Raw genomic sequence first — 26,767 nt, forward strand, 5'->3', positions numbered from 1 at the left:
CCGTGATGTCACAATTTGACCGTATTCCAGCAGGCTGGCTCCCAGATAACGGATAACACACTCAAGGCGTCTTCGGTTGTTTCATTTCACAGTTGATTTGTCGGCGGGCACTCCAGACGCCCGCAGTGGCGTATACAAGCAATCAAAATGGTCGTTCCAAATGGTGACCCAGCGGGACTTGAAAGACGCTTGAGGCTGAGAGCCCTCTTGAGCGCTGGGTCTCGACCAAGAGCTCACTTTACGTGACTTGACCTCCATTGGCAGTGACTGCTATTGATTTCCCTGAAACTCCCACGCGCCCTGAATATGTTTGGAATTGTTTAATGGCGATAGACCACCAGTCCAATCATCCTCCTTCCAAGCGCCTGCTGTAAAATAAAATGAGCCTGTCACTTGTTGACGTCCAATCCAAGTGAAATGGGAGAGTTCAAATGGACTGGAAATCAATCCATGTGTACAATTTTGGAGTCATTAAGGTCAAAGGTTACAAAGTTCAATAAGTAATTTTGGGATAACTTGGTAATGGATGAGTCTATTTGACTAAAATGTTCAGTTTTGCACTTTTTTTGCATAAAATGAACAAATACGTTTCAAAATTTGAATGCATGCAATATCCCTGGCCTCTTGATAGTGTGACTAGGACATTAAACACATGACGATTTAAACGTGCAAATGTGAGAGAGTCTTCGCTAGGCGGTCATCATCACTTTAATTACATCTTGCACTCCCTGCTTCCTCCTTGCCTTGGCTCTGCTTTACGGCCAGACGTTTGTCACTTTGCCATCTTCCTTGCGGCTTCCTCACTCTCAGTCTCTCTCTCTTTTTCTCTCTCTGTCTCTCTCCCTCTGGGTGAAGCAATGGAAATAAGACTGTGGCTCTTTCCATTTCCCCTCGGACCTCCTCCACCACTGCTTTCCCACTCCCTTCCTCGGTTAATGCTTCCCAGTTAATGCCGAGCTGACGAACGAGTGGCGCGAGGCGAAGGGTGTGGAGAGAGGTTGGCGTGGAGGGGCGACAAGTGAACCAGAAAAGGTCCAGTGGGGACCAAAAGCCAATGCAGTCCACTATGAAGGGGAGCACTACCTCCCTTTATGATGTCTTGCACAAGCAAGGCAATGATAAATATATGATAAAAGGAAAAATATAATACCAAAATATATACATATATATGTTTTAGCTTATCAATATTTATGTATTTTTTCTATTCATTTATTCTTTATTTGTTCTTGAGGTATAAATAGAGAGATAGACATGCGTACTTAACCAAAAACGTGAGCACGGTTACCCATAAGTTTTCCATACTGTGAAAACATGAAATCATATTCCTATTCATTATAATGTTATATTTAAATGAACTGACACATTTTTCCGATGTCAGCACGAGCTATTGATGTCTTCCCCACAGGTGTGCTGAGAAACACTTAGTGCATCACAACCACCGCCTTCACCAAACAGCGGGGCACCTAACACACACTGATTGTTCTTTGTATGCGTCGTTACCACGTGGCTACGAACGTAATCACTTTGCGTTATTCCACCCAAGCAATTTCTGCGGAAAGCGCAAAAGGTCTTTAGGTCTTCCCATTGACTTCAAAGAAAATAATTTTCTTCTATTTTGGTTCAAGTAGTATTAGGAACCGAATCGCTGACCTCTCAACCCAAGTGTGGGCCACCCACGAGTAAACTAACCTTTAACGTCATTAGCTTTCTTTCATCTCTTTGTGGACAGACCTGCTCTCATTGTAATTCCCTCCCACTCACTCGCAATCCGGACTAATATACGGTCGAGACGCCTACGGAAGGAAAAAATAAATTAAAAAAAGACCATCCTAGGCTGATTGAAGAGAAACTGGAGACGCATTGCTGCTTTAATATTTGACGAAAAACCTTTCAGGGCTTGGTTTGGTCCCACTTTGATGCACTCGTAAAAAGTGTCGGACCCGGGCTGACTGTATGCGCTGTAATTACGGCGTATGCCGGAAGACTATGAGGCAAACATTCAAAATTAAGACTCATTTCATGCACCAGCTGTCCGCTTTTGATGTGCAAGCGATAACGCTGTGGAGCCTTGAGTGGGGGTAACAGATGTGTTAAACTACTAAAATCAAAAAGGCAGATAAACAATAAGTCCATCAACACTACTTGAAAAACCCTTTTCAGATGATTTAACAATCAAAAGGAAGTTTTTAAATCTTTAGTTGAGTTACGATGTAAGGTAATCATGTTTCTTTGTTGGAATGGTACCATACTAAGTGTTATTTTTATATTCGAATGAATTTATGGAAAAATAACCTATTATTAAGGGGCCTGCTGACTTTTGAGACGTCGTTTCATCCAGAAAGTGTCATGCATTAAAAAGTCTGAGGTCATATCGATATATTTTGTTGAGCTATTACACAACTAACACTTCTGGTTTCGTCTATTTTCAGTTGGGAAAGAGGAAACCCTCATCAGTTGTCGGGTTAAACTCCAATCCAGGGATTTCCTTCTTGTTTTTTTTTTCTTCTTCTTTTTGATAACTTTTACCCAGCAAACACAGGCCTGTCACGATACCCAGCTTTGAGGAAAATTCTTCATAACGCTTCAAAAACCAAACACCAAATCTGAAACCTTCGATTCGACAATGAATTCCACTCCAACTTTGAACAGCGAGACCAAATCAACCACCAAAACTGAACAACGACAAAATAAAGGCCAAACCCAGAGTGCCACTGACTCATTCGCATAGGTTACAAGCCCTTGTTTTTAACCATAGAAAGCTCTCAGGTTTCATATTGGTTCCACCTCCGACTCCTATGAATGTAGCCTTCCGAGATTTGAGCTTCAACACCGCTGGTATCAAATCACTAAGCCTGGGAATGCGCACAGAGGCACTCTGGCAGATAAGGTTACACTGCAGCAAATGTATGTGTATGTGTGTGTGTGTGTCTGTGTGATTGCGGCAGGAAGATCTATAGCGCCAGCTCCAGTCTTCTGTCTCTGATCCACTACAGTGATGGGAGTCGCTAAGCGGCACAAATGAGCTTCTCGGTACCCGTTCGGTCATCCTTACTCACTGTGTGCTTTCATCCACGAGGAAATGCCAGATCCATGTAGAAATAGCTCCAAATAGCCACCACTGCTCTCTAAATGTCAAGTTCATCTACGAGGCAAAGCTGCATGCAAATTATCTGATTCTCAGAGAAAGGAAACCTTATCAAGGATATTAGCTCCACATGCTGATTAGTCACGAGTCTTCCACAGCTTAGAAGGGGACTAATTAAAAAGTTGCTGATTTAACCTTTATAGTTAAATATTTCAGTCCCATTGACGATAATAGACGTCCGATCGTGTGGCGTCCGGTCATTTTTCTGCTGGGAATTGTAATGCGTTTGTTATTAGTAGATGTCTATTTCAAAAGGATTGGACATCTAGTGCCTTCAATGGCAGTTGAAGAGTTAACACAAGCCTTTGGAGGAGGTATACATAAGTACATAGAGAAAATAATACAGACATATAGAAAATTAAATGTAAAAAATGTAACATTTTCCACATTTCAATCTTTTTGAACCATTTTGAATCCTTTGTTCCGATTTTAATTTAATTTGAGCATGTTCTTACTTCTGGTTCATTTTTTTTGATTAAATTAGTTTTTTATTTGATATTTCAATTTGTTTTTCTATATAGTTTCATCATCATTATTTTTATTGTCATGTACTAATGTATTCCTCAATGCTTGATCAACTTGTATCATGTAAATTCAAGCATTATTAATGAAGAGCGATACAAAAGAAAGTGTTCCTTCGACTTCTAAGGTAGCAAAACCTCCACAGTGTCCACTTGGCTGTAGAGGACCACCCACCAATCCCCTGCCATAGTTTACGAGCCATGTTTCTTAATAACCCAACAACCACAGTTGACAATGTTCCGCCTGGAGTTCTTATTAGAATGGTACTGCTGACAAAGTGACAAGAAGCACTTGTTTCACAAAGCAAAAGCTTTCTCATGAATATTCCCCACTTTGCAAAATACATGTAAATATAGTCCGCCGCAAATGAGGGCGATCTGGAGTTTGCTTTCATCTTATGAGACAATCTGTGCTTTTATCTTATGGAGCATGGAACAGATCTGTTTGTACCGGCGTCCATTTCTGGTCTTGTCCTTTTTTGGACAAAGCGCTTCTGCTGTTGTTATTCACCTACCAAGTATGCATGCGATGCTAACAACGTGCTGTAAACACTCTATGGAAAGTGATATTAGGTTAAGGAAATATAATATAATGCATTGAGCAGTGAAGCTATCACTGCAGATTTATTGCTGGTTCTGTTGGGTCGCTTGTTTTAAAAGAACAAAGAGTGGAGCAAGTTGAGGCGGAGGACAGCGATGGAGCTGAAGAAGATGAAGAAAAGGAGCTTATTTTTAAGAACAAAGCTCAGTCATTGATTTGCTCTCCATTTGCAGAGACTAGAAAGAAGAACAGAAAGTGAGGAGATGGTAGAAGAGGCTGGAAAAGTGGGTTAACCCCATAGCTACCCATAGTCCTGATTTCACTTTATTATCATTATAAGAAATACAGTTAACAAAATTGTTTTTTCCAATGGTTGGTGCCAGGGATCCTTGAAGAATATTACTGCCCATTTTGTTAGTGAATGTTATTCTGTCCACCACTTGTTAGACTTTTCTACTCTGTATTCATCATTTTCTGTCTCTCGGAATCGATTTCTCCGCCGCACCTATTCCATCAGCCCTTTTACCCCCCCATTGATTTCACGCAGGCCCTTCTCAGTGTCAGCGCACAACTATTAGTAAGCCTTCAAGCCCTATTCTACTAGGTTGATTTACTGATGTGGTCGGCGCTTTTGTGTTGGACGGCGAGGTGATTTGTAAGTCAATCACGCGTGAACGGGCGGAAGACTGTCATGGCACGTCCCTCCCAGGAAGAGTAGATGAATGCCAAAATAAACACACTAAAAAAACCTTAGGCTATTTCAAAATAGAGTCAGCTCAAGGCTGACTTTTAACCTGATTTTCTGGCTTAGGTAAAACAAGAGATAGCTCAAGAGAGGGTGTGTAGTTGAATTGAATGGCAGGAGATGATGGGGCAGGTGATAAATGGATGGTGTGGTGTTTCTTTGCAATTTTTCATTTGGACTGTTATGATCTGGTTAGAGCAAGGAACCAGGCTTCATCTTTGTAATGTTCCGGGGTGAAACAACAGAGTAATAATGCCGGTATTACAAATGACAGCCATGGTGCCATTTGAACTCTCAAGATTGCAGTTTTTGCATCAATTTCACTAAATTATCGCTTAGTGTTATGATGTGAGTTGGGGGGAAAGACTCTTATGACGAAATGGGCGATTTTATGTCAAGATATAAGATAAGATCATTCTTTATTGATCGCCTGTAAGTGAAATTTAGGTGTTGCAGCAGCACAAGCATGTAGTCAGAAATCTAAAGTGAATGAATAATGGAACAACTGTAAAATAATCTGCTAAGTAAATGGAATATATAAATCAATAATCAATATAAGAAGAGGTAGCAAATGAATTTCAATGACAAATCCAAGTGACTTCAGTGCTAGAAATGCTATGACAATGATGCTAAATGTATGTAGACTGACAATATAACAATTCTCGCAGGCATATATCATTTATAAATATCCTTCTCTACAAAAGTGTAACAATTTTGAAAATATTTCATGTTGATAGGGTTCATGTCACCTAATAGGGACTCTGGTGAGCATACGCATTGGGAAAAAATGTTTTCTACGACACATTTTCTATTTTTACTGTGTTTAAATGTACACCTTGAAGTGCATATGCAGTTTTGTGACAGGAGTCTTACTACCACTCCTGACCTCTCTTGACGGATGCTTTTATCGAGAGCACCTCTTGGCACATTTCAGCTTCTATTTCTATAAAACCTAATCCAGATGGAATTGGTACTGAAAGTGGGTCATTTTATTAAATTGAAATTAGACACCGAAAAGGACTGGCGGCTTGTTACTCGGATTCATTAGTGACGTCGCTAATATCTTCACCCTAATGGCAGCACACACGAATATGACGAGTGACCATGTTTTTGCCCGGAGTCCATTTTTGACCTCGTGAACTAGAAAATGCACTCGGTTCCAGATACAAGCACAACACACACACATTCTACTGCGCCATTTATGCAATTTCCATAAGCAGGCAGGAGGAACGCGGTGTAGATTCAAATGAGGTTCCCTCCTACACGGGTATGCACGCACACACACACACACACACACACACACACACACACACACACACACACACACACACGCAGGCACACATACATACAGCAGACTTCACACTCCAGTAAACAGCATAGATTGGCCTTCTCAGAGGCGTGTTCACCAGCTACTTTCTCCATTTGTGTGTGTATGGATACTAAATGTGGATGTGTGTACTCAGTTTGAAGGATTTAAAGCAGTAGCATTTTTCTGGGGTGACGATTGACGTTACAGCACAAACGCATTATATTAATGTTCAAAATGTATCAGGATATGCAGCATTTTTACTGTTTTAAAAAGTAATAATTTAAAATTAAGTAAATAAAATAAAAATTTTCTCAGCAACACAAATATATATAAAATGTTCCCTCAATTTGTTATTTTTCTTCATTTTCATCAAAACTATTAAAAAAAGGAAAAGAAAGATAGTAACTATAGTTTTTAATTTCCTATGTTAATCTTTAGACATCCAATCCAATTAGTTTATCACGAGTAGATGTCCAATCTATTTGAAGTGGGGGGGGGGGTGGCTTAATCTTTTTTTAATCAAGAAAAAGAAACATCTGGTGAGCATATCCTAATTTCTATTTATGAATAAATATGATACTAAATGTGTTTAAAAATACATGTTAGAATAACATGCAATTTCCATATTGTGAAATGGTCTGTAAGGTAACCTCCGTGATGCACTGGGGGGTAACTTAAATCCATAGAATCAGGAATGGTGCAGTAATTGGGGGCAGCAGTAGCTCATCTTTAGGGCTTTGGAAGCATGAAAAACAGTCCAAGCGGGAGTCTTTAAACAGATAATCACCGTGCCCGTACTCCAATCATGGATCGGTCGAAATAGTCAGAGGCGTTTTTGCGTGTTGGCCGTAAAGCAGCGAACGGTCGCCATGGCGAAAGGCCCATCAGTTCAACGCTGTGAACTTTATTGCAGACTAGTAAAGCCTCGACGGACAAGAGAAAGAGAAAAAGGCAGGGCGGGAGGGCTTAATGGCAAACGTTGATTTACGATACAGACAAGACCGCCAACCACTGGGGAAGGAGGTCTGAATTGAGCGTTTTTACAGAAAACAAACATTTAATGACAAAAATAAGGTTGAGTCTTTAATATCTGCCAGCTTTTGTGGCTGCCTCGGTTGAAATATAGCTTATGGGAAAATGCAATAAAAAAAACTTTACCCCCAGTACTGGCATGAATATATAGTACTTGATTGGTTCACTAAAAATATTCCAAAGATCCAGCTCAGTTTCAAACGGAGGCAAAACGTCTGCATCATGATGTGAAACATCCAGTTGTACGCAAGGTTTTCCTTTTGCAAGTAGCTAAAACAAAGAGCCTGACTGTTAATGATTGCCCCTGCAGTGCTCAGGAAAACCTGGGTTAGCATGCAGCGCCAGTCAAGTTGACGAGCTTATCGATCGATTGCTCCATTCTCAGTGCAGTCGTGGTCTCTGCGTGATTTATCATTAAAGTCGTCTGCTTTAAATTTTCCACCGATTAAGATTCCAGCAACAAATAATCCTGTTTTTTTAACATCTTTAACCCTGCAGCACACCGGTGGCCGAAACCTGCTGAGCGTGCAGAGCGCCAAAGAAAGCCAGCGATCGATAACAACCCTTAGAAGATTAAAACAGAGGCCCTGTGGAATCCTAAAAGCACAGCTGCGAGAAAGCAAAAACACCTAAATTGATTCATACATTAGGCTTTTCTTAGGTGTGGCTTTCGCAATTACCCGATACGTCATTGACTGGTTTATTATACGCAACCACTATTTTAATATGTTGAAATGTTGTCCAAATAATTGCCGGAATGCTAATTGTTTTAGGTTCTTAAGCTGTCTTTGACAGTGAAACACGCCTAATCCATTTGAACTGTGAAACGGATTGAACGTATGTCACCCTCAATGGCAGTGAATGAGTTAAAAATATGCACTTTCTTATGCTTGTGTGGTGTGTTTCATACTAAGCAAACAAAAAGATGTATATTCTGATAAAATAATATGATACTAAAGTGATTCATTTTCTCAACTGGTCATCATCACATATCTATGAATAATTTTGAAGTAAAAACAACAACAATTAATATCCACATTTTTGTCTTTCATACTCGTATTTTCTTACTGTTTTTGTAGTTTTCAAACGAATTATCAAACTTGGGGAGTAATATAATTATTGGAAAAAGGATTTGGCAAGGAGTCAACAATCAAGGTAACACTGGTAGCACACGATGCATTTCATTCCTTTCCACCACTGACGCAAAGTTGCAAAACTGGCAAATCAAGTCTAACTGGAAGTCATGTGAATACTTCAACATCATCAGATCAAAGCAGCGGAAACCAAAATAGCAAAAGAGTAGACACATTGACAGAAATGAAAAAGGAAGATGCTAAAGTTGAGCAAACCATCATTGTGACCACATCATACCTCACATTCTCATCCATAACATCCACGTTAACGCGGGTACTCACAAGATCTCGTCGTTCTGGAACTCCAACACCCCGTGAGCGTCTTCAAAGTCCTCGCCGCCGCCACGGGCCGTGCCCTCTACCGTCTTGTAGGGCAGTGTGACCACACCGCGGGCGCCTGAGGTCCTTAGGACCTTCACCTCCATGGTGCCCACGCTCTCGCTAACGTGAAACACAGGCTCCTCGAATGTGAAGATACCTGCGTGGTCGTCGTCAAAGATGGTGACGGTGGCCGTGGCCGGCAGGCCCAGGCAGGCCACCGAGTCCACGTGATTGGCCGACTCGTCCTCCGTGGGCTCCTCGCCCTCTGAGGTCAGGACTTGGACATTGGACAAGTGGATCAAGAAGTTCTCGTCCTCCTCGAAAATGTCATCGTCAATGATCCCTACGCGGATCTCCTTGACCGTCTCGCCGGGTTTGAACACCACCATACCCTCAGTGAACTCGTAGTCCGAGCCGGCGTTGGCCGTGCCGTCCTCGGTTCGGTACTCCACGGAAATGGTCTTGGCCAGGTCGCCGCCCCGCCGCATGACGTTCACCGCCACCGTGCCGCAGTTCTCTAGACACTGATAAGTGGCGGGTTCGAAGAACACCTTGGAGATGGGGTCGTTTTCTCCAATGTCTGAGCGCACTTCGTGCATGCTGACGGCTTTGCGGGCCTGGTCGGCGGCGTGTTTCTTTAAGATGTTGCCAGCGCCCGTCATAAGCCGAGTGGCCTGGCAGCGGTAGAAAGCACGACTCTTCTGTTGCTGGCTCAGTACCTGGTAGTTGGCAAGCTCTATAAGCTGCTCCACCTGGACACAATGCACACAAAGGATACATACATTTTCTATAGTGCTTGTCCAACACTCAAGTCCCAGGAGTCTTTGATTTACCAAAGATGCACACGACTTGTGTTATATTGTCAGTCTACTTGTGTTGAGACTAGTTGTGTTGCTGATTCCTAAACTGTTTTAAAATGCAATATTTGAGCTATAATTGGCCTTTCATTGGGATGAAAAATGTCCAATCAAGCTTCAAGAATTGGAGTATGCATTTTCTCAACTACAATTTCAAACATTCCCCACTCTGAAGCATCAATGTGTGGCCGATAACAGTTTGGAAAAATAGTTCTTAGGAATGATGAGATCATTCTGATTCTTTCCTTCACGCCGTCCATGTATTCCCCTCTGACAAGTCTGGTCATAAAAGTTTCTGGTAGAGCAAAGTATCATGTCAGCAAATATGATTTGAAAAAGAGCCGGTGGACCTAAAACATCCCGAGAAGACGACCTCACAGACACGCTCGTATCGGAAACAAGACTATCTTGGGACACGGATGAGCTTGTAAAGGTAGAAGACGAGCAATGTGAGGGAGATATAAAAGCCTAAGAGTCGACAACTGAAAGTAATACCTTGGACGTTCGGCTAAGACAGCCGTGTAATGCATCACAAAGTCTTGCATGATCTGTTTTATGGAGCTATTAAATCTTTGAGCGAGTCTAATGTCGGGATTCATCAACACATGATAGAATTACTGCTTGCTCATTCGTACCGGGTTGATTGCGACTCCTTAATTCAGGCCTACAATCTTGGAAACTGTAAGCATTTACTCTTAGTGGATTGCTTTTTTTTTTATTATTCATGTGTATATTCACTCAGCAAATCAATTCAATGAGTGGTTAATTTGTCAGATTATTTGTTCCTAAAAGAAAGAGCAGAGACTAAAGTTTGAAAATTTTACTGTCAAAAAGCATTGTTGTTTTTAGAATTTAATGCTTTTAAATCCACCAGAAGGGGAAACTTACAGAAGGCAGATGATGTATTAAATTCCCTGTAAATTGTGTATTAAGTCTGTTTGAATGTTTGTGGGTTTATTATCAAAGTTTGTAATGTCAAACGTGGGAGGTGATTACATTTGGGAACCATGATGTCTAATTGCAAAGTCATAGAGGTCAAGAATGTTTGTGTTGAACACCATGAATAAAGGAAATGTTAAACAAACTTGCAGCATATATTTGAAAGAAAGGGAAGATGTTATTACATTTTAAGCCATGAGGTCAAAGATGTCATAAATGTGTTTGTGTTCAAGATAATATGAACAAATTAATGTAACCATTAAATTTACAGGATGTTCTAGACATCCGTAATTACTCTCTAAGTGAAGAAAACGCACAAGAAAATGCCTTAAGACGAGTAAATGTCTCCTCACCTCTTTGTCAGGGTGCTTCTGCTTGAGCTCCTTGAGAATCTTGGCCATGTCTCTACGAGTCTCCTCCTCATCCAGGTCCTTTTCATCGATATCCAAACCCAACGGGCCATCCAAGAAGTCCACGCCGTGAGAATTGAGCATTTTGCCGTCCATCTCGATGTCCACCTTGAGAAACACCAGACCAAGCATTAACTCATTTTGACACAATTATGTTATTCAGCTATGGATGATGTCATTTTGCCATTGAATTATGCTCGGCACACTAAAATCTTAGAACGTGGCATGGCTGCCGAGAAATGACCTCATTGACCATAAATGCATCCATCATTTGCTTTTTGTCTCATTTTGTAGCTGTCAGGGATAGAAAGGTTATGAAGGTTGTGATTGTAAATACAATTTCCTTTAGCAATTGAGGGAAATTGGCAAGTTGACGCCGTCGCAATTCGAAAATCTTCATCCTCCGAGGCTGCAAAACCGGTTTGTTTACATGCTCTTATCTCTTTGTATTACAACACTTTAATGGTAGCTAAAATGCCTCAAAGAAACATTGAATGAGCACAACATTGTTTTATTAGATAATTTTAGTACGAAACTTCCCTATTAGGGAAGAAATATTTATAAAGCATAAAATAACATGCTTTCACTGGTGACATTAACCCGCCAAGTAGAATATTTGCTGACTAAAATGCACAAGACATCAATTTTTAAGTATGGGCCTTATACACTACTTAAACGTCAGCATTTTACCACCAATGTGGAGTGGGGTCTGGCATCGATCTTACAATTATTCATGTGAAAGTAGTATTAGAGCTAATAATACTGGGAAGTTCCTTTCAGACTGAATCAAACGTCATTTTTTTGCTATTCTGGAATGGGGAGAACTAAGTTGTCATGGCAATTATTGACTTTAAAGTAGTTTTAGGTCAGGAGCAAGGGCATGTCCCTTTTGTCGTGACTTTTAAGTCAGCATTTCAAAACAATCTGTAAAAGGAAGATATGATCAACTGAAGAATTTTCTCCTTAAGGGAGTTTTAGAGCCAGAAATGTAGTATGACACCTTAAAAGTTGTCTTTTATTGCATCGTTTTGGAATGAAGAAAATGAAGTCCACCAGCTAAGCATCGTCTTCTGATAGTTTTATGATGTCTTAATAGTGAGCAGTTCTTCAAAATGCTGGAATGTGGGCATAAAGTCGACTTGGCAGAGCTGTGTGTGAGGTCATTCTACCATTCGAGGACAGGAGTTTTACACCTGACACTATCATTCATTTATCTTTCTTGAAGGACACTTGTTGAACAAAAGAAGAGCTGGGCAATTCAGCCTAAAAGTGAAATCTAAAGTACCTATGGAAAAAGTGCTGAAGTTGGTATAACTTGAGAACATTTTCAAGTATTTCCAAAAAAAGTCCTACACTCTGCTGGGATGTTGTATTTTGCTAGTATTCAGTTGGAAAACAGCAACCCAAGAGAAAGCCAGCTTGGATGGAGCGTATATAAAAGTGGCTCGTGCCTTCTCTTGTCTTTGCACCCTTTTATGGTTTTACTGTTGTTTACATGTGTCCGATGCGCACGTCATTTTTAATGGAAGCGAGTGGGCTGAAATGTGACATCTGTAACAAACATCTCTGATAGGAAAGACAACCAAACGTAAAGGCTGTTAGAAACAAGGCTGGAGCTGCCGAGAAAAATAAAACAGAGCCCGACTATCGAGATAAGGCTCTGAAGTCTATAATGTGTAAGTGAAACGAGCGACAAGTATACCTTAGAAGGAAGCGGCCGGTCGCCTTCGGTCTCGATGATCATGCCGCGCTGCTTGCCTGTCCTGTAGCGTTTGTACACGTACTTGTAGAAGAGCAGGCGGCGGTCTGCCACCCAGGCGAAAAGCACACAAATGGGGAAGAAGAAGAAGGTGAGCAGGGCTTCCCACACCTGCACCACTCCGGGGGAGATGACCGACAGAATCAGGTAGAGCCAGATGTAGGCGAAGATGCTCCAGGACGCGGTGACAAAGAACACCCGCAGATGCTTGACTTTCCGGGTCTCGCCGTCGGGCACCACCCAGACGCAAATCCCGATGATGACGAACATGTTGAAGGCGGCCGAGCCCACGATGGTGGAAGGGCCCAGGGTGCCGGCGTTGAAGCCGTGGCCCACCACCTCGATGACGGACAACAGGATTTCCGGAGCCGAGGAGCCCAGGGCCATGAGGGTGAGGTTGGAAACGGTTTCGTTCCAGATGCGGACCGTGGTGGTGCTGGTCTCGCCGTTGGGTTTCTTGATGGTGATCTCCTTTTCCTGGGAGGTGATCACCTCGATGGACGCCATGAAGCGGTCGGCGATGATGGAAACGCCGAGGAACATGTACACCAGCGCTACAAAGTACACCGTCGCCCGGGCTACTTTGTCGCCGAACGACGGGTTCATGGGCTCCCACACTGGTAGCAAGACACCGGGCGTGCACTCTTCCGCCTTTCCGCATTCCGTCTTATTGGGAGACACCGCTGGCAGTGATCCGCTTAAGCCGGGCTCGGGAGGAGCGCCAGCGAGCAAAGGCTGAAGCCTGACGAGCAGGACAAGGGCCACGACCAACAGCTTCAGAGCCATGTTGACGCCCGGACTGGAGACGAGAGGCGACTATAGATGATGGTGCTGAATCTGGGGAAAGGGGAGAAAATAAACAAGAATTGATTCATTAAGTAGGACAGGAAACATTTTTAGTAACACATACAGTGAGTGAGACACTATACACAAACCATATTGGTACAATTGGTAGTATAAATTTTGTGAATTGCATAAAAACATAGGACCAGATACATTGACAATTTGGGAAACATATTTGTCCAATTATTTCAAACTCAGAGGAATTGATTGCCAGTGACATACAATTCATTTTGAGGGTGAATGAGCAACTATGTGTTGGCAGCCAATTTTCTACTGGAAAATTTTGGTGGCATATCAATAACCTTCTGTTCCATAAGGGGACAACCAGCTTTCTTCACCCCTATCTGGTTGGGTATATTTCAAGACTAGCCTCTGCAAAATTAATGTGGTTTATGTGTACTGCAGTTCATTGGGAGGCAAGAGCAGAAGCTCAAACATCATAAGCTATCTTTCAGGTGTTTGTATTGCGCTTTGAGGGCAAGAAGTTCAAATAACCCCACCAAAGATAAACTTGAATTTCTCAACATCCAAGGAAAGTTTTTTTTTCCCTCTACTCTTTGGTCTGTGGGACGGTTGGTTACCCAGAGTTCCCAATAATCCTTTCAGGCTGACTTGTAACGAAGTTTGCCGAGTAAATGAGGATACAACATAAACACCTTTGGCTGGCGGTGATTCAAAATTGTGTTTTCAATCTGGCCGGCAAGATAACAAACGCTGCCGTAGTAGAGGGGAATTTACAAGCGGTAGGCAAACGGCCGCTGTTTACACCACGATGGCTGCTGGTTATGTCTGCCTTACGTAAGAATAATGATCAGACCGACATAATGATTTTAATACTTTTCATTTTTTTAAATGTGTGTGTATATATATATATATATATATATATATATATATATATATATATATATATATATATATATATATATATATATATATATATATATATATATATATATATATATATATATATATATATATATATATATATATATATATATATATATATATATATATATATGCACACATTTAAAAAAAACATACATATAAATTGATAATGAATTAAAATATATAGTAAAATAGAGGAGATTCCAATTAATGTCTAAGCAGCCAAATTCAAAGCATCACTATACTTTTATAGTATATACTATACCTTTGGTCACATTACTCCCAAATTAAATCATCTCTTCTGTTTGCTATTTCAAATAAATCCTAAAATAATTTTAAATAGTTTTTTTAATAGAAGAAATACAGTAAATTTTCTCTGATTTCTGTAATATGAACTGTAAATAGCATCAATTATATGTGAACTAATTAGTCGATTATCAAAATAATCATTTGTGGCAGCCCTAATGGCAATTTAAGAAGCTAATAGACATATGATCAACAATTGTCACATCCTTTCATTCCAAGCAGTTGTCTGAACTCTTGGCTGAACGACAGCTATAAAACCAATCAACTTTACACTGCTTGGTTAATTGCTTAATTATTAAACAGATCATGACTTGCATTGGATGACCACACATAGCTGTAGCTATGGCATTTTTCCCTGTGATTAACTAAACAATGAATGGAGGAGTGGGCTGTTCAAGTGGATTTTTTTTTCTTTTTTAAACACCGCTCGATGCCACGCTCATTATTGTGCGGACGAAACAAACAAGATACCCTGTTTGTATGCTTCAGAGAGATGTACCGGCTCAACGGGAGAGTGTTCTAATTGAATTGGGGATAAGAAGTAAGGATAAACATGATAATCGATTCAGCGGTTGGTAAAAATTGGTCTGGGATTGTTGATTAATTATGTCTCATGAAATGGAGCGCAATGTTGCTTATAAATTCAATTCTAACAGCTTCAAAAATAACTAAAATGAGATTTGTTAAAGTGATTCATATCAAGAGGTTTCAAGAAAAACATGGGCACAATTTAAGAAAGAAAAAGTAACATTTGGATTAGTATTCATGCTAACATAAGGATGAACTTAGACATCCACAAATCTCTAATGGGCTCATTTCCACAATCATGCACTTAAATCCTTTACGGGAGCGATCAATAACAAAGCCGACCCGGATAGCGTCGTTCATTTGCGAAATAATTAAACGTCACACTGTAGCACCCTTTAAACAACTAGATATCGATGACTGCATCAGCACTTTCCTGCTTTTCTTGCTGCCATGCCATTAACAACAGTACCCTACATTTAAAAAAGACATATTATTTGTAATCAGTGCATTAATTAGCACAGTGCAAATAATCCTAATCAAGTTGTGCTTGTTATTTTTCACCCCCAGGCAATTCTAAAACTTATTTTCCATTAACCCTTCATCTGAGATGTGATTATTCTTGGTCATTAAAAAGACCTGGCTCCACATACATCACATTTTTGGTCATTGCATGTCATTATTAACTCTTTAAATGCCATTGACATTTAAACTTAGTGGTATGGCAGCAAATTAATAAAAATTGACTTCAAACTAATTGATTTGACACTTATTATGGTTAAATGTAAAAGGCACGTTTTGCATCAAAACCAGTTGAACTGACTGGCATTGAGTGAACACAATTTCTGCCAACCTTCCCATTGAAATGGCTGGGAAATCTAGCCTTGTTGGTAGCAGCAAAAGAGTGCAATGAAGGCTTAGTGCACAATGTTCTCAGCTCCATAAATACAGGCATTAATCTCATTATTTTTTAGCGATACGGCTGTATGACTGGTAAATGAAACGTCACTCCGGAACGAGGATTTTCTCGTCTTGGTCTGTCAGCGGCTCCTTGCCTTTTGCGGTCACACCCGGCTTTGTGTGGCATTTCAGACAATAAATAATTCAGCGTGCTTTGGATTTTTCATCCCCTTTCTTCACTTAAGGGACTTTGCTTCTTTCCCTTCTTTTCCCCCACCAAGCAAAGGGCTGAAGACAACCATATACTAGTCAACCAAATCCCTCTGCCGGTTATTTAATGGCACACTGCTGCACTTTAAACATGATTATTGGGGATGACAATGACCGCATTGTTCTGGTGCGTGGATTCCTACAGTAAGAAATCGTCACTCGTCTGACAGTTCATTTCTAGAGCTCCGTAATGAGATAAATCAAACAATTTCACAGGTGGAAGCCCATTCATTAGGTTAGAAGGCTCATGAATTGGATATTTCTAATATATTCTCCGGTGATGCAGGCTGTGTTAACTTGTGATGTGTAATATGACAATGTATATTGGGAAAACTATAGAAAGCTTTCTTCCAATATTTTACCTTTATCGCTAATAAATATGTTTTGACCAGCAGATAGCAACCATGATTGAAGAGATTAATGCAGGCAAAACAATTGAAAAAGCAATACTTCTAAATCAATATTAATGCAAAAATATGTTAGCTATGGGTCAGTTTCTGTTTATAATGATAGTTTTAGGTTGCAGCACTACTTAAGATATGTGACTAACATGCATTTAACATGTGATTAGTTCACATCAATACAAGGGACATTTATTCAGATTTTTAAGGTTAGAGTAAGGCCACGAATTCTTTACCGCCTGTTTTCTGATAGGAAAATACAGTGCACCTCAGCCTGTAGTCATGGCTGAAAAGTAGCAAAATGCTTCTGGCAGGACATTTAGATCTTCAGATTCCACCAAAGCAATAACATGCCTTTGATAGAGTTTTTATGGGATCATAAATCAGACTGGACCCATTGTGATAGCTTTAGTCGTCTACGTTGTTTGTTACCTAATGACACTCCATTGGTTTAAAATGATTTAAACAGGTATATGTTGTGTATTTTCATTTAGCTACATCATTATAGTTATGGATTTCAGAATTTTGTCACATGATAATTAGACATTTTTGATTGGGTTAAACTTTACCGGATTGTAAAGAATCATATATATATTTTTAGACTTTTATTTATTCTGTTTTTAAAGCTCATATGACATTTCAATTGTATCTAGTTTTCTTCAAAATTAGACAAAAGTTTATATTTTAATAAATTTGGATTTTATGTTCCTAAAAGGGGAAAAAAAGTATTAACCCTTTGATAGTTTTGAATAAATTTTAGGCATACCATGAAACAATGACCTATTATATTATCTGAGAATGAGTCCTAACACAGCAACAACAAAAAATGAGGAGCTTTGAATCAATAGACAAAGGGAATATAACTGTGCATTAGCAGCTAGTGGTATCAAGTGCGCGTGTGGCTAAGACCAGCCAGCTTTGGCCCACTGAGCTTTGGCAGCTTCATTGATTTCTAATTGAAATATCACGTTTCATAATATCCCCCGTGAGTCGCCATCAAAAAAGCCTGGGCTCGCGTTCAAGAGGAACCCAGTGGGGGGGTAAAGCCAGATGATGCATAAAAGGGGCAAAACGTGAGGCGCATGTTTGACTCGCTATACACTCCTGAGGTTGACACGGTGGTCTCAAACTCTAGCGACAATGCTATTAAAGTTTACCATCAACATTTTGAAAGCGAGTCGAATTCCATCAAGCCGTCAAAACTTTACTACCTTGAGGCTGCCGCAAAACAAGCCATAAAGTGAGAAAACCCAAAAACATGTTGCACATCCACATTCAATTCTGCCAAAACGCCAACGTAAAAAAAAAAAAAAGTAGGGAATTACGCATGATGAATCGGTGCTTCTCGGTGGGGGTGACGTGTGTCAGAAAAGACCCGAAAGATCCAAGCGAATGCTACTCGCGAACGGATGATGAAACATTTCAAGCTTTGGCAACATTGGAAGAGAATGTAAACGGTGAGGAGAGCCAAATGAAATCAAAACAAAGTGTCCAAGGCAGCAAAGTAGGACACAGTATTCGATTAATGAGAGGACCACAGTGTGGGTATTTCATTTTGGAAGGCCAGAAGGGGCACCCGTGGTGTCTCATTTCGTGACGTGAACATGTGTCGGCTTGCAATTTGGACTTAACACGCGTCTGTGGTTAGATCCGACATTAATCATCTTTTCTTTTATAGCCGGCGCTTCCGAAAATGATCACGGTGTGGTCAGCAACTCGGAGGGTAAACACACGCTAAAAATAGTGTACAGATGTAATTATTAGTCGGTTCAAGGTCTAGTCATAGCTGCAAAAGGTTATTCGGGAACACTATTGGCGGTCTTGATTGGCATTGAGGAACTTCAAGCTTTTCAAGAGACAGCGGTCCTCTCTTCAAAAGGACTAGTTACTGATTCATACACATAATACTTTATATTTCAAGTTCCAGGGACATCCCTGTACTTTTTCGGAACTGGTAAAATGGAGTCACACTTCTATTTCTACCTGTTTTGACCTGATAAAAAGGTGCGGAACATTATTAAGAGTTTCAATTTGAGATCTGAAAAAGTTACAAAAACATAAACATATTAGTTCAAAGTTTGGGGTTAAAGGGCAAAATAGATGTGACCTCTATTGTGGTCAATGACATTGAAGCATGATCTGGTACACAGTACTACAATAATCCTGCATGTAAGCGTGGATTGTATCGTGAGAGAGAAGAAATAGGCATGCATGAATCCAATCACAACAGTAGTTCTGCACATATGCATAAATGCTGTATGAAAGCACACTGTTGCTTTCACCAATCATCAATTCATTTGCGTCACATGTACTCAGAGCCAATGAGAAAACCAATTCCATCAACAAGCCATATATTAGACAGGCTATTGCTTTAGCGTGCTCATTTCTCATATGTAAGCGTGTTTGGATGCATCCATTATTTAGCAAGCGAGCATCAGTGGCTCGAGAGTGCGTGTTCTACTACATCATTGAGCGACTTATAGAAAAGCAAGGGGGGAATAGGGGGGGTTGTACTTGCATACAATTACACATACAGATGTTGAATGAGGAATGTGTTTAATTATTGGGACATGTATGTACTATGTTGTAGTGGGCCGAAGGGCTGATAAATAAAACTGTTGCTTAATAAATTGCTGAACTCTCATAAAGCATTGCTACAATCAAGGATAATCGGTATTTCACATGATTCACATCACATTTATAACTGTGTTTTTCTGGGCTCTTTTTGACCTAAACTGTTGGCTAAGGAATCTTACCAGCCACTCACTAGACCACTTCATCCATCTTCATTTTTTGCTACATGGCCACTAATCGTGATGATGAACGTCCAACGTACGGCGCATCGATTTCCGATAAATGCTTACCAGTACTGCACTCCTGTTCAGATAGCTACCCATCAGTCAATTATTTTGGAACATGGTCAGATAAAACAGTTTTTCCTTTTAAAAAGCCATTCAATAGTATCTCATGACCAGTCATTGTCCCGCCTTCTCAGGTATCCATTAACAGATGCAATCCCTAAACTTTTTTATCCATATTTACTGTAAACAGCAGGGTTCCTCCCACCACAGTTGTATGCATGGTGCAGGCGCTCAAAGCTGTTCAAACAAGCGTCTCTGCTGAAGCAAACTGTCTCATATTTGTCATACGCAGCACCGCACTGCATCATTATGATCATTTCGGCATGAGCGCCGACCATTAGGGGATCTTTACGACTGGGGGGCATGCTGTGATAACCTTCCGAGTCATTGGCAACATGAAAGCAGCGTTTCCACTGAGGACCGTGCTGTGTTTTCCAATCTCAATGCAGTTGTATAACCCTTATTTAACACTTTGGCTGCCATTGAGGTTGCTAGATGACCAATCCATTTTGGCTGGGCAGGTTAGCAGCCGTCATTCATCTGATTTGCCTGGTTGAAAGAAATCAATTGGCATTGACTGGTCATTCTTCATTCGCGCCTCCCAATGAATTGGACATCTAGCAGCGTCAATGGTAGTCGTAAATTAATATTTACAGCTAGGCCTCGGGGGAAATTGGGCGTCCATGGTTGTTAAAAAATAACAAAAAAAACCCTATAAACTGTTATTGGGGTCCACAACCATTAGTGGTGTTGTCTATTTTTTTAATCAAAATAATAATTTGTTTTAAGAAAAATTTTAGTGGGATCTTGCAACCACATAGTTGGAAACCACCTTATGGGTTATGCAGGCCATATTTCTACATTTCTATAACAAATATTGCGCCTTATTTGACCTAAAAAGTGAAATTTTGGTTCAGCTAGTAAAAACTTTTGATGCCATTGACAAAAAAGGTGCATTTTACTGATGATGTTATTATCTAATTATATATCATTTTGTCAATATTATATCACTAGGGTGCAGTCTCCTTTTTTTAAATACCCAAAAATAGTCATTTGCCCAATGAAAGTTTCAAGATGATTCATTTCTATTGGCACACTTTATTGGAGTCAAATCAACCTGGGAATTGTTCTAATAATACATCTTAAAAACAAACAAGAAAATGCCTTGAAAGTGATGGAACCGCATTGTAGAAGTAGTCATGGGCCATGAATGTTCCAAAAAGAGCATCATCTGAGCATTTTTCATGCTGAAGTACTATAAAAAATCCCTAAGATGCGCCTGAGTGCATCAGCGGTTTGTTCCTATCCAGCGGGGGTCCAATTTGGAGCTCAATTAAAAAAAAACAAAAAAGAGGGGTAAGGCACAGGGACGTGATCAGCGTGCGTAATTGCCACTGCTGCTCAAAAGACGCGAGTGAATACGGACGCCCGAAGCCAATGGGGTGTCGCTACACCGGCGTCTTGCGCACTCAGATGCTCAACCAGGTGCTCCATTTCTGTCTGATATCAGCCCAAAAGCAGAGTAGGGGGGAAAGTTCCTACCTTCCGTACGAGTTGATCCGAGTGGAGACGATCCGAGTGGAGGTGAGCCGAGCGGAGCTCCTCTTATAACCACCGAGGCGGCGGACGGAGCCCCCGAGCGAAGGCGCACACAAGTCGGAGGAGGAGGAGGAGGAAGAAGAAGAGGAGGAGGGGGTGGCGGTGGTGTCGGTGGTGGTGGTGCTGGAGGGGGGGCACACCAGTCTAGATTCCCATGCACACGGGCACTTTTTTCCTCTTCCTCTGGTTCCCCCGGCTTCCTCGATTGTTTGTTTGTTTATCTGTTGTTGTTGGTGGCGGTGGCGGCGATGGTGGTAGTAGTGGTGGTGGTGGGAGTGAGGTCGACGTGTTTCCATGGAGCGCCTCCGAAGCGACCTGAATGACCGCGGTAGAGCCTCATCAGCAGAGCCCGCATGTGTGCTTGGATTGGGACCGGAGTGGAGAGAGGCTCGTCTTCCTCATTCTTCCTCTTCCACTTACCCCCACCCACCTTCTCTCTCACTCTCTCGCTCTCTCTCTCTCTTTCTCTCTCTCTCTCTGACAAGCAAACACTCCTCTTTTCTTCACACGCCTTTTTGTCCTCCCTTCCCAACGTCCAAACTCATTTGTTGCCAGGGATGGCAGTAGACGTTTCCCTCTCAGCTGTCCTTTTTGGCAGTGCCACTTGTAATTAGGTGCGACTTCTACTACAAACATATATGGAAAAATTTAACTCGTTGGCTGCCGTTAACGGCGATTGAAAGTGAAATACTTTTTTGTTTGTGGTATGATTTCGCCTCGACTGCCGAGTGGAGTGCAACCCAGGAGCAGGAAACGGGCAGTTAAGTGCTGGTGCACAACTTGGGATGTTTTGACAAAATAACCCTACAAATAATAAAAACTGGGGGAAAAAAGACTAACAGACAAACACAACTCGCGAGAAGAAGCAATACTCCCACAAGGATGTACAAAAACGGGGTTTGAATACACAGAAAGAAATTGATGCCACTCACAAACAGCTGGGTCACACGAGGGAAGGAGAGCCAAAAGGTGAAACGCATACAATCATGCGGACAGGATACACAAGGAAAACATACCCATCCACTCGAAAAGCCCTAACAAAATTCCAATTTTCCACCACTATCTACAGATATTACGGCAAAATGTCAACTTTAAGACACAATATCAGACTTTCAGCAGGAAAATTGAAAAATGTAAAGGTTCCCAATCATATTGAGGTCCCCCTAATTTATTATGTATCAAAATCAAAAACCTAACCTAATTGAATAAAATGTATGTGTTATCAAATTAGAATGCAATAGCAATATGTTTAATATGATTCAGGCTCATGTGTCACTGATTCTCTCAAGGCAATGAGAAGGCTGCTTTATAAATAAACCGGACATGTCTTCTCACTTCTCTACCGCTTGTCTTTCTGATGATATTTTCCTGTCCTGGCTTTCTATTTCCATCTCAGTGTGAGCTACCGAATTACACGCAACACCGATTTAAAATGCTGTTATTTAAAGTCACACATTTCCCGTCATGTACTTTCATGTTCCCGTATTGTGATCCGCCGATATGTACCATTTCGTTCCCTTTCATTTCGCAGCGTCACATTAAAGCTGCCAGGGAGAGGAAGGGGGGAAGGGAATAGAAGAAGGGCCCTAGGCTTTTTTTTTTTGGCCCGCCCTCTCTCTCTCTTCCCCAAAATAGTTCCTTTATTTTCAGCAGCCCCAATAAGACATGACTGGCTGCAGGTGAAAAAGAGTGGAGGGGAAAACAGAGAGCTGGCAAGGCAAGGTGGACGTCATGTGATTGGCCGGATGGTTTTAGGGCACTTTTGTGGTTTCATTAGATTCGGGTAGAAACAACCACGTGAGCAACATTGGCCACAAACAGTTATTTCTATAGTCGATTATCTTAAAGAAGAAATAAAAGCATAATGACACAAAAATAATGGAGAATAACTTGCAAAAATTGTAAAAGGAGTAAGCCACATTGCACTAAAGACTTAAGGCCGTGCCCACGTATTGTCTGTAGGCCTACTGGCGACCTACAAGCAAAAAAGGGGACCAATAAGTCCGCATGCTGTGAGTGCATGTTGTCTACTGGCAACTTCCAAAACTACAGAAGGCTTCAGTCTATTGGCTAACTCCTAACTGTAATCCACACTTAATTAATCAGTCCAGACACGAAAAATAAAGTCTCAAGCTCCATAGATCGATAGATACTGACCTTTGCTGCATAGCTGCTGCATTTCTAAATACCTAGCTCAAAAATGAGTAAGTAGTAGCACTTCAAAGATACTGTCCACAAGACGAACAACAACAAACACCTAGGTGACGACTTTACAGACCAGCAGCCTATAAATACATACCCATAAATAAAATGTACATAATTGACTATCACATTGTTCTCAGTTAGTAAATATAGGATGGCAACTCTATATTACCTTAAAATAACTATAAATTATAATCTCACTATATTTTCCCTTGATCGCATTGGATTTGGGGAGCGATTATCCTGTTTTGGCGTTTAAATAATGGTTCTAAAATGCAGTGTTCTATTTTTAAGGATGTCATGGTTCCTTAAAGAGATGGGGGTTTTTTTCAACTGGACAGAATTGAAAGGAAAGTGTCAAAGAAATTCATGTAGCATGAGTGACTCAGCGTTGCATTAGTAAAAGCGTCCCTATCGGCTGCATTACTCAGGCTCGCCGTACTCCAGGTAACCTGTGTCCATGTGCGCGTTTAAATATTGACTCGTCTCTGTGCAAAACTTGCAATGACATAAGGCTGCCTGTGGCTCTGCATCAAGATCCCAAATGTATGAATGAAGCGTCAGGGTTTGTGCAAGTATAGGCCATTCATGCTACTTTACCCTCATAAAAACAGCATGTAAATGCAAAAGAAGGGTCAAGACAGACTACCTTGCGGACTTCCTATGTGGAGCTCCAGTTTTTTAACTAGGTCTACAATGTCTTCTGTGTCTTGTGTTCTTTTTGGGCTGACCTTGACATTCACTGCCAAACCCTCCAATTTCAAATGGACTGTACGTCTAAGAGTGAAAAACTAATTGGTGGGAGGGCGCATCTTGGCCAGAGGAAGATTATTTTAAATATAAAATTAGATGGAGCAGGGAGGCAAACGTTGGCCATAAATCAAAACTTTCTTCTTTTTTTTTACGTTAGGAAGCCAAGAAGAAAAAAGAGGTATCAGAAGAACTGATGGGGCTTGGAAGAAATATGGCACAGAGGCAAAGAAGAAGGTAAAAAGCAGCAATGCGGGGGAACACAGCGGTAATAACACACCCATATTGCTGCACTTGAAAGATAAAACCCCTCCTGTATTGAAATTGTAGCCACCATGCAAAGGGATCTTTACTCACGTTGGGTGACAGTTGGAAAATAGTATTTACTGTGATGATGTTGTTATCCGTTTGATCTCTTTTCTTCGCCTTTTGCTCTCCTGTGATTTTGCACTATTCATTATTTTTGTGGGACGGGGCACACTAAGTGGTTGGCATGGGTGAAATCGAATTTGCAGGCACAAACCGAGACAACAGATGACCCTTTTAGCCAATCAGAAGCCAGAAGAAAGCTATTACGGGAAAAGTCTGTATATAGCCAAGAGGAAATTAATACTTAAGAGAAATAGCTCTTGTTTTTAAAAGAAAGTGAGAAGAAAAGTGTACTTCATTTAATTTAATTTTACATTTAATTTTAGTGATGCATACAATTAGAAATTATTAGATTTTTTTGTTTTTACAGTATAGTTGTATTCAACAAGATCTATTTTCTATATTCACAGTTTTAATAACCAAAACTTTATCATGTTAAAGTCATGGCTGCTATTAAGAGTTTTTTTCTGTGTCAGTGTTGTTTGTACTATTGTTAGATGTCACTTATCTTCCATCTCAAATAAAATTTCTAAAAGCAAGATAGTTTTTCCGTTTTTCCAAATGCCATTTCTTACAATTTCATGCTTTTTCCATTTATTGTCCCCTTCCGAAATCTTTGGAGCTTTGTGTTCATTAGCAGCAGCCCGAAACATGCTTGACATTTACACAAGTGCTAATCTCAGAGGACATGTCCTTATGATGTTTCCGCTTAATCTGACAAACACACCCACATACACGCACGCACGAGCGCGACACAGACCCTGGGTCACCTGTGGACATAAAACCCCCCCGGTAGACCATAGGGTTGAGTTGAGGGCGAGTTGTGCCCAACTGGACATGGCGCAGTGTCATTATAGGAGCATGTGTGTGTATGTCGGAATAACATTGTGTATGTATATATACATATATAAGTATTGCCTATTTATTTATTTCTAAAATGTCTTTTACTGTGTCTGTATTCTCACCCTGTTGCTACTGTGACAATGAAATTTCCCAAATATGGTATGAGTAAAGTTATCTAATCTAATTTAATCTAATGTCTGAATACGGGCAAGTTTTAACTCACTGTCTGCCATTGACGGTGATAAACATCTATTCACTTTGACTGGGACCGCCTGGAGAAATTAAATCGCACCTTGAGCTCAGTTAATGCACTAATGCGGTATAATGACATTGACTGTGCGTTCAATACGTTTGTATTAGTCTTCTAATTAAAATCTAAACAACACAACTTGTTGACCAAGGAAATTCGGTTCACTTAAATTTCACAGTACCGCTCATTCAGTCGCATTTATTAGCGTACGTATAAATTCCATTTGATATGCATCACAGCAGATGACGAACACGTATGGCGGATCAAATGCTTTCTATCGAGTGACATCATCTGGCTGCGAGGATGAATGATCTGCATATTACATAATTTTTGGCAGTTTGAGCTAATCTTCTCCAACAGAGTTTCGCTTCAGGCTTCCCTGGCGTCAAAAAGTGAGTCTGGTTGCTCTGTATGTCACAGCCTGGTGCCGCATCCCGAGGATTTAATCAAGTTAAAGGCCGCCAGGCGTATTTGCGCTGCACTTTGGTGTGACATTTCTCAAATCGGGCGGCAGATTTATCGCAGGGGAGGTGCGTTGCTGGCGAGATTTAGTGAAAGCTGGGAGACAATGTTAGAAGTCAAATGGAGAGTGCTATACAGATGATTCGTCTTTAAACTGTTTATGTTGCGTCCAATGTGTCATTAGGTGACTTTTTAGCTAGGGATTAATATTTAAATTTGTCTTTACCATTTAGGGTCATGTAAATGCACTCTTTTTTCTGGAAATTGATTGGATGTTGAGCACTGTCAAAGAGATAATGAAAAATAATAAGGTCTAAACAAAAGAGAATTTATTATTATTATTTTTTAGAAATATAAATCAGATAGAATCATTTTCGGAAAAAATATAACTGTAGAAAATGTATTTTTAGTTTTAAAAAAGATACAGATGAATAATATTAAGTATTTTAGTAAATGAAAATGTATTTTCAGGTTTTTTTCTTATTAAATACAATATACTTATAATTAAGGGTCTTTGGGCCTTTAGTTGAATACCTATCAAAATAATTCTTGATTAATGTGACAGCACAAAAATGAATACAATCCAATA

At 40.5% G+C, this 26,767-nt stretch overlaps 1 protein-coding gene across 2 annotated transcripts in view; it reads right to left on the reverse strand.

Moving 5' to 3' along the window:
• The window catches only part of slc8a1b (solute carrier family 8 member 1b), a 63,610-nt gene extending 41,902 nt beyond the window's left edge, over positions 1-21,708 (reverse strand). Inside the window, exons 1-4 of one of the 2 annotated variants that reach the window (XM_077729222.1) lie at positions 21,246-21,708; positions 12,656-13,549; positions 10,897-11,061; positions 8,709-9,499 (exon numbers count right to left, since the gene is read on the reverse strand). In XM_077729222.1, the coding sequence (XP_077585348.1) occupies positions 8,709-9,499; positions 10,897-11,061; positions 12,656-13,498 (1,799 nt within the window). In that variant the 5' untranslated portion in view covers positions 13,499-13,549; positions 21,246-21,708. The remainder of the gene's footprint in view (positions 1-8,708; positions 9,500-10,896; positions 11,062-12,655; positions 13,550-21,245) is intronic. The other variant, XM_077729223.1, reaches the window with a different exon arrangement.
• Between the last annotated feature and the right edge of the window lie 5,059 nt (positions 21,709-26,767).

Source organism: Stigmatopora nigra, chromosome 12 (genome assembly GCF_051989575.1).
Source record: "Stigmatopora nigra isolate UIUO_SnigA chromosome 12, RoL_Snig_1.1, whole genome shotgun sequence".
Lineage (NCBI taxonomy): Eukaryota > Metazoa > Chordata > Actinopteri > Syngnathiformes > Syngnathidae > Stigmatopora > Stigmatopora nigra.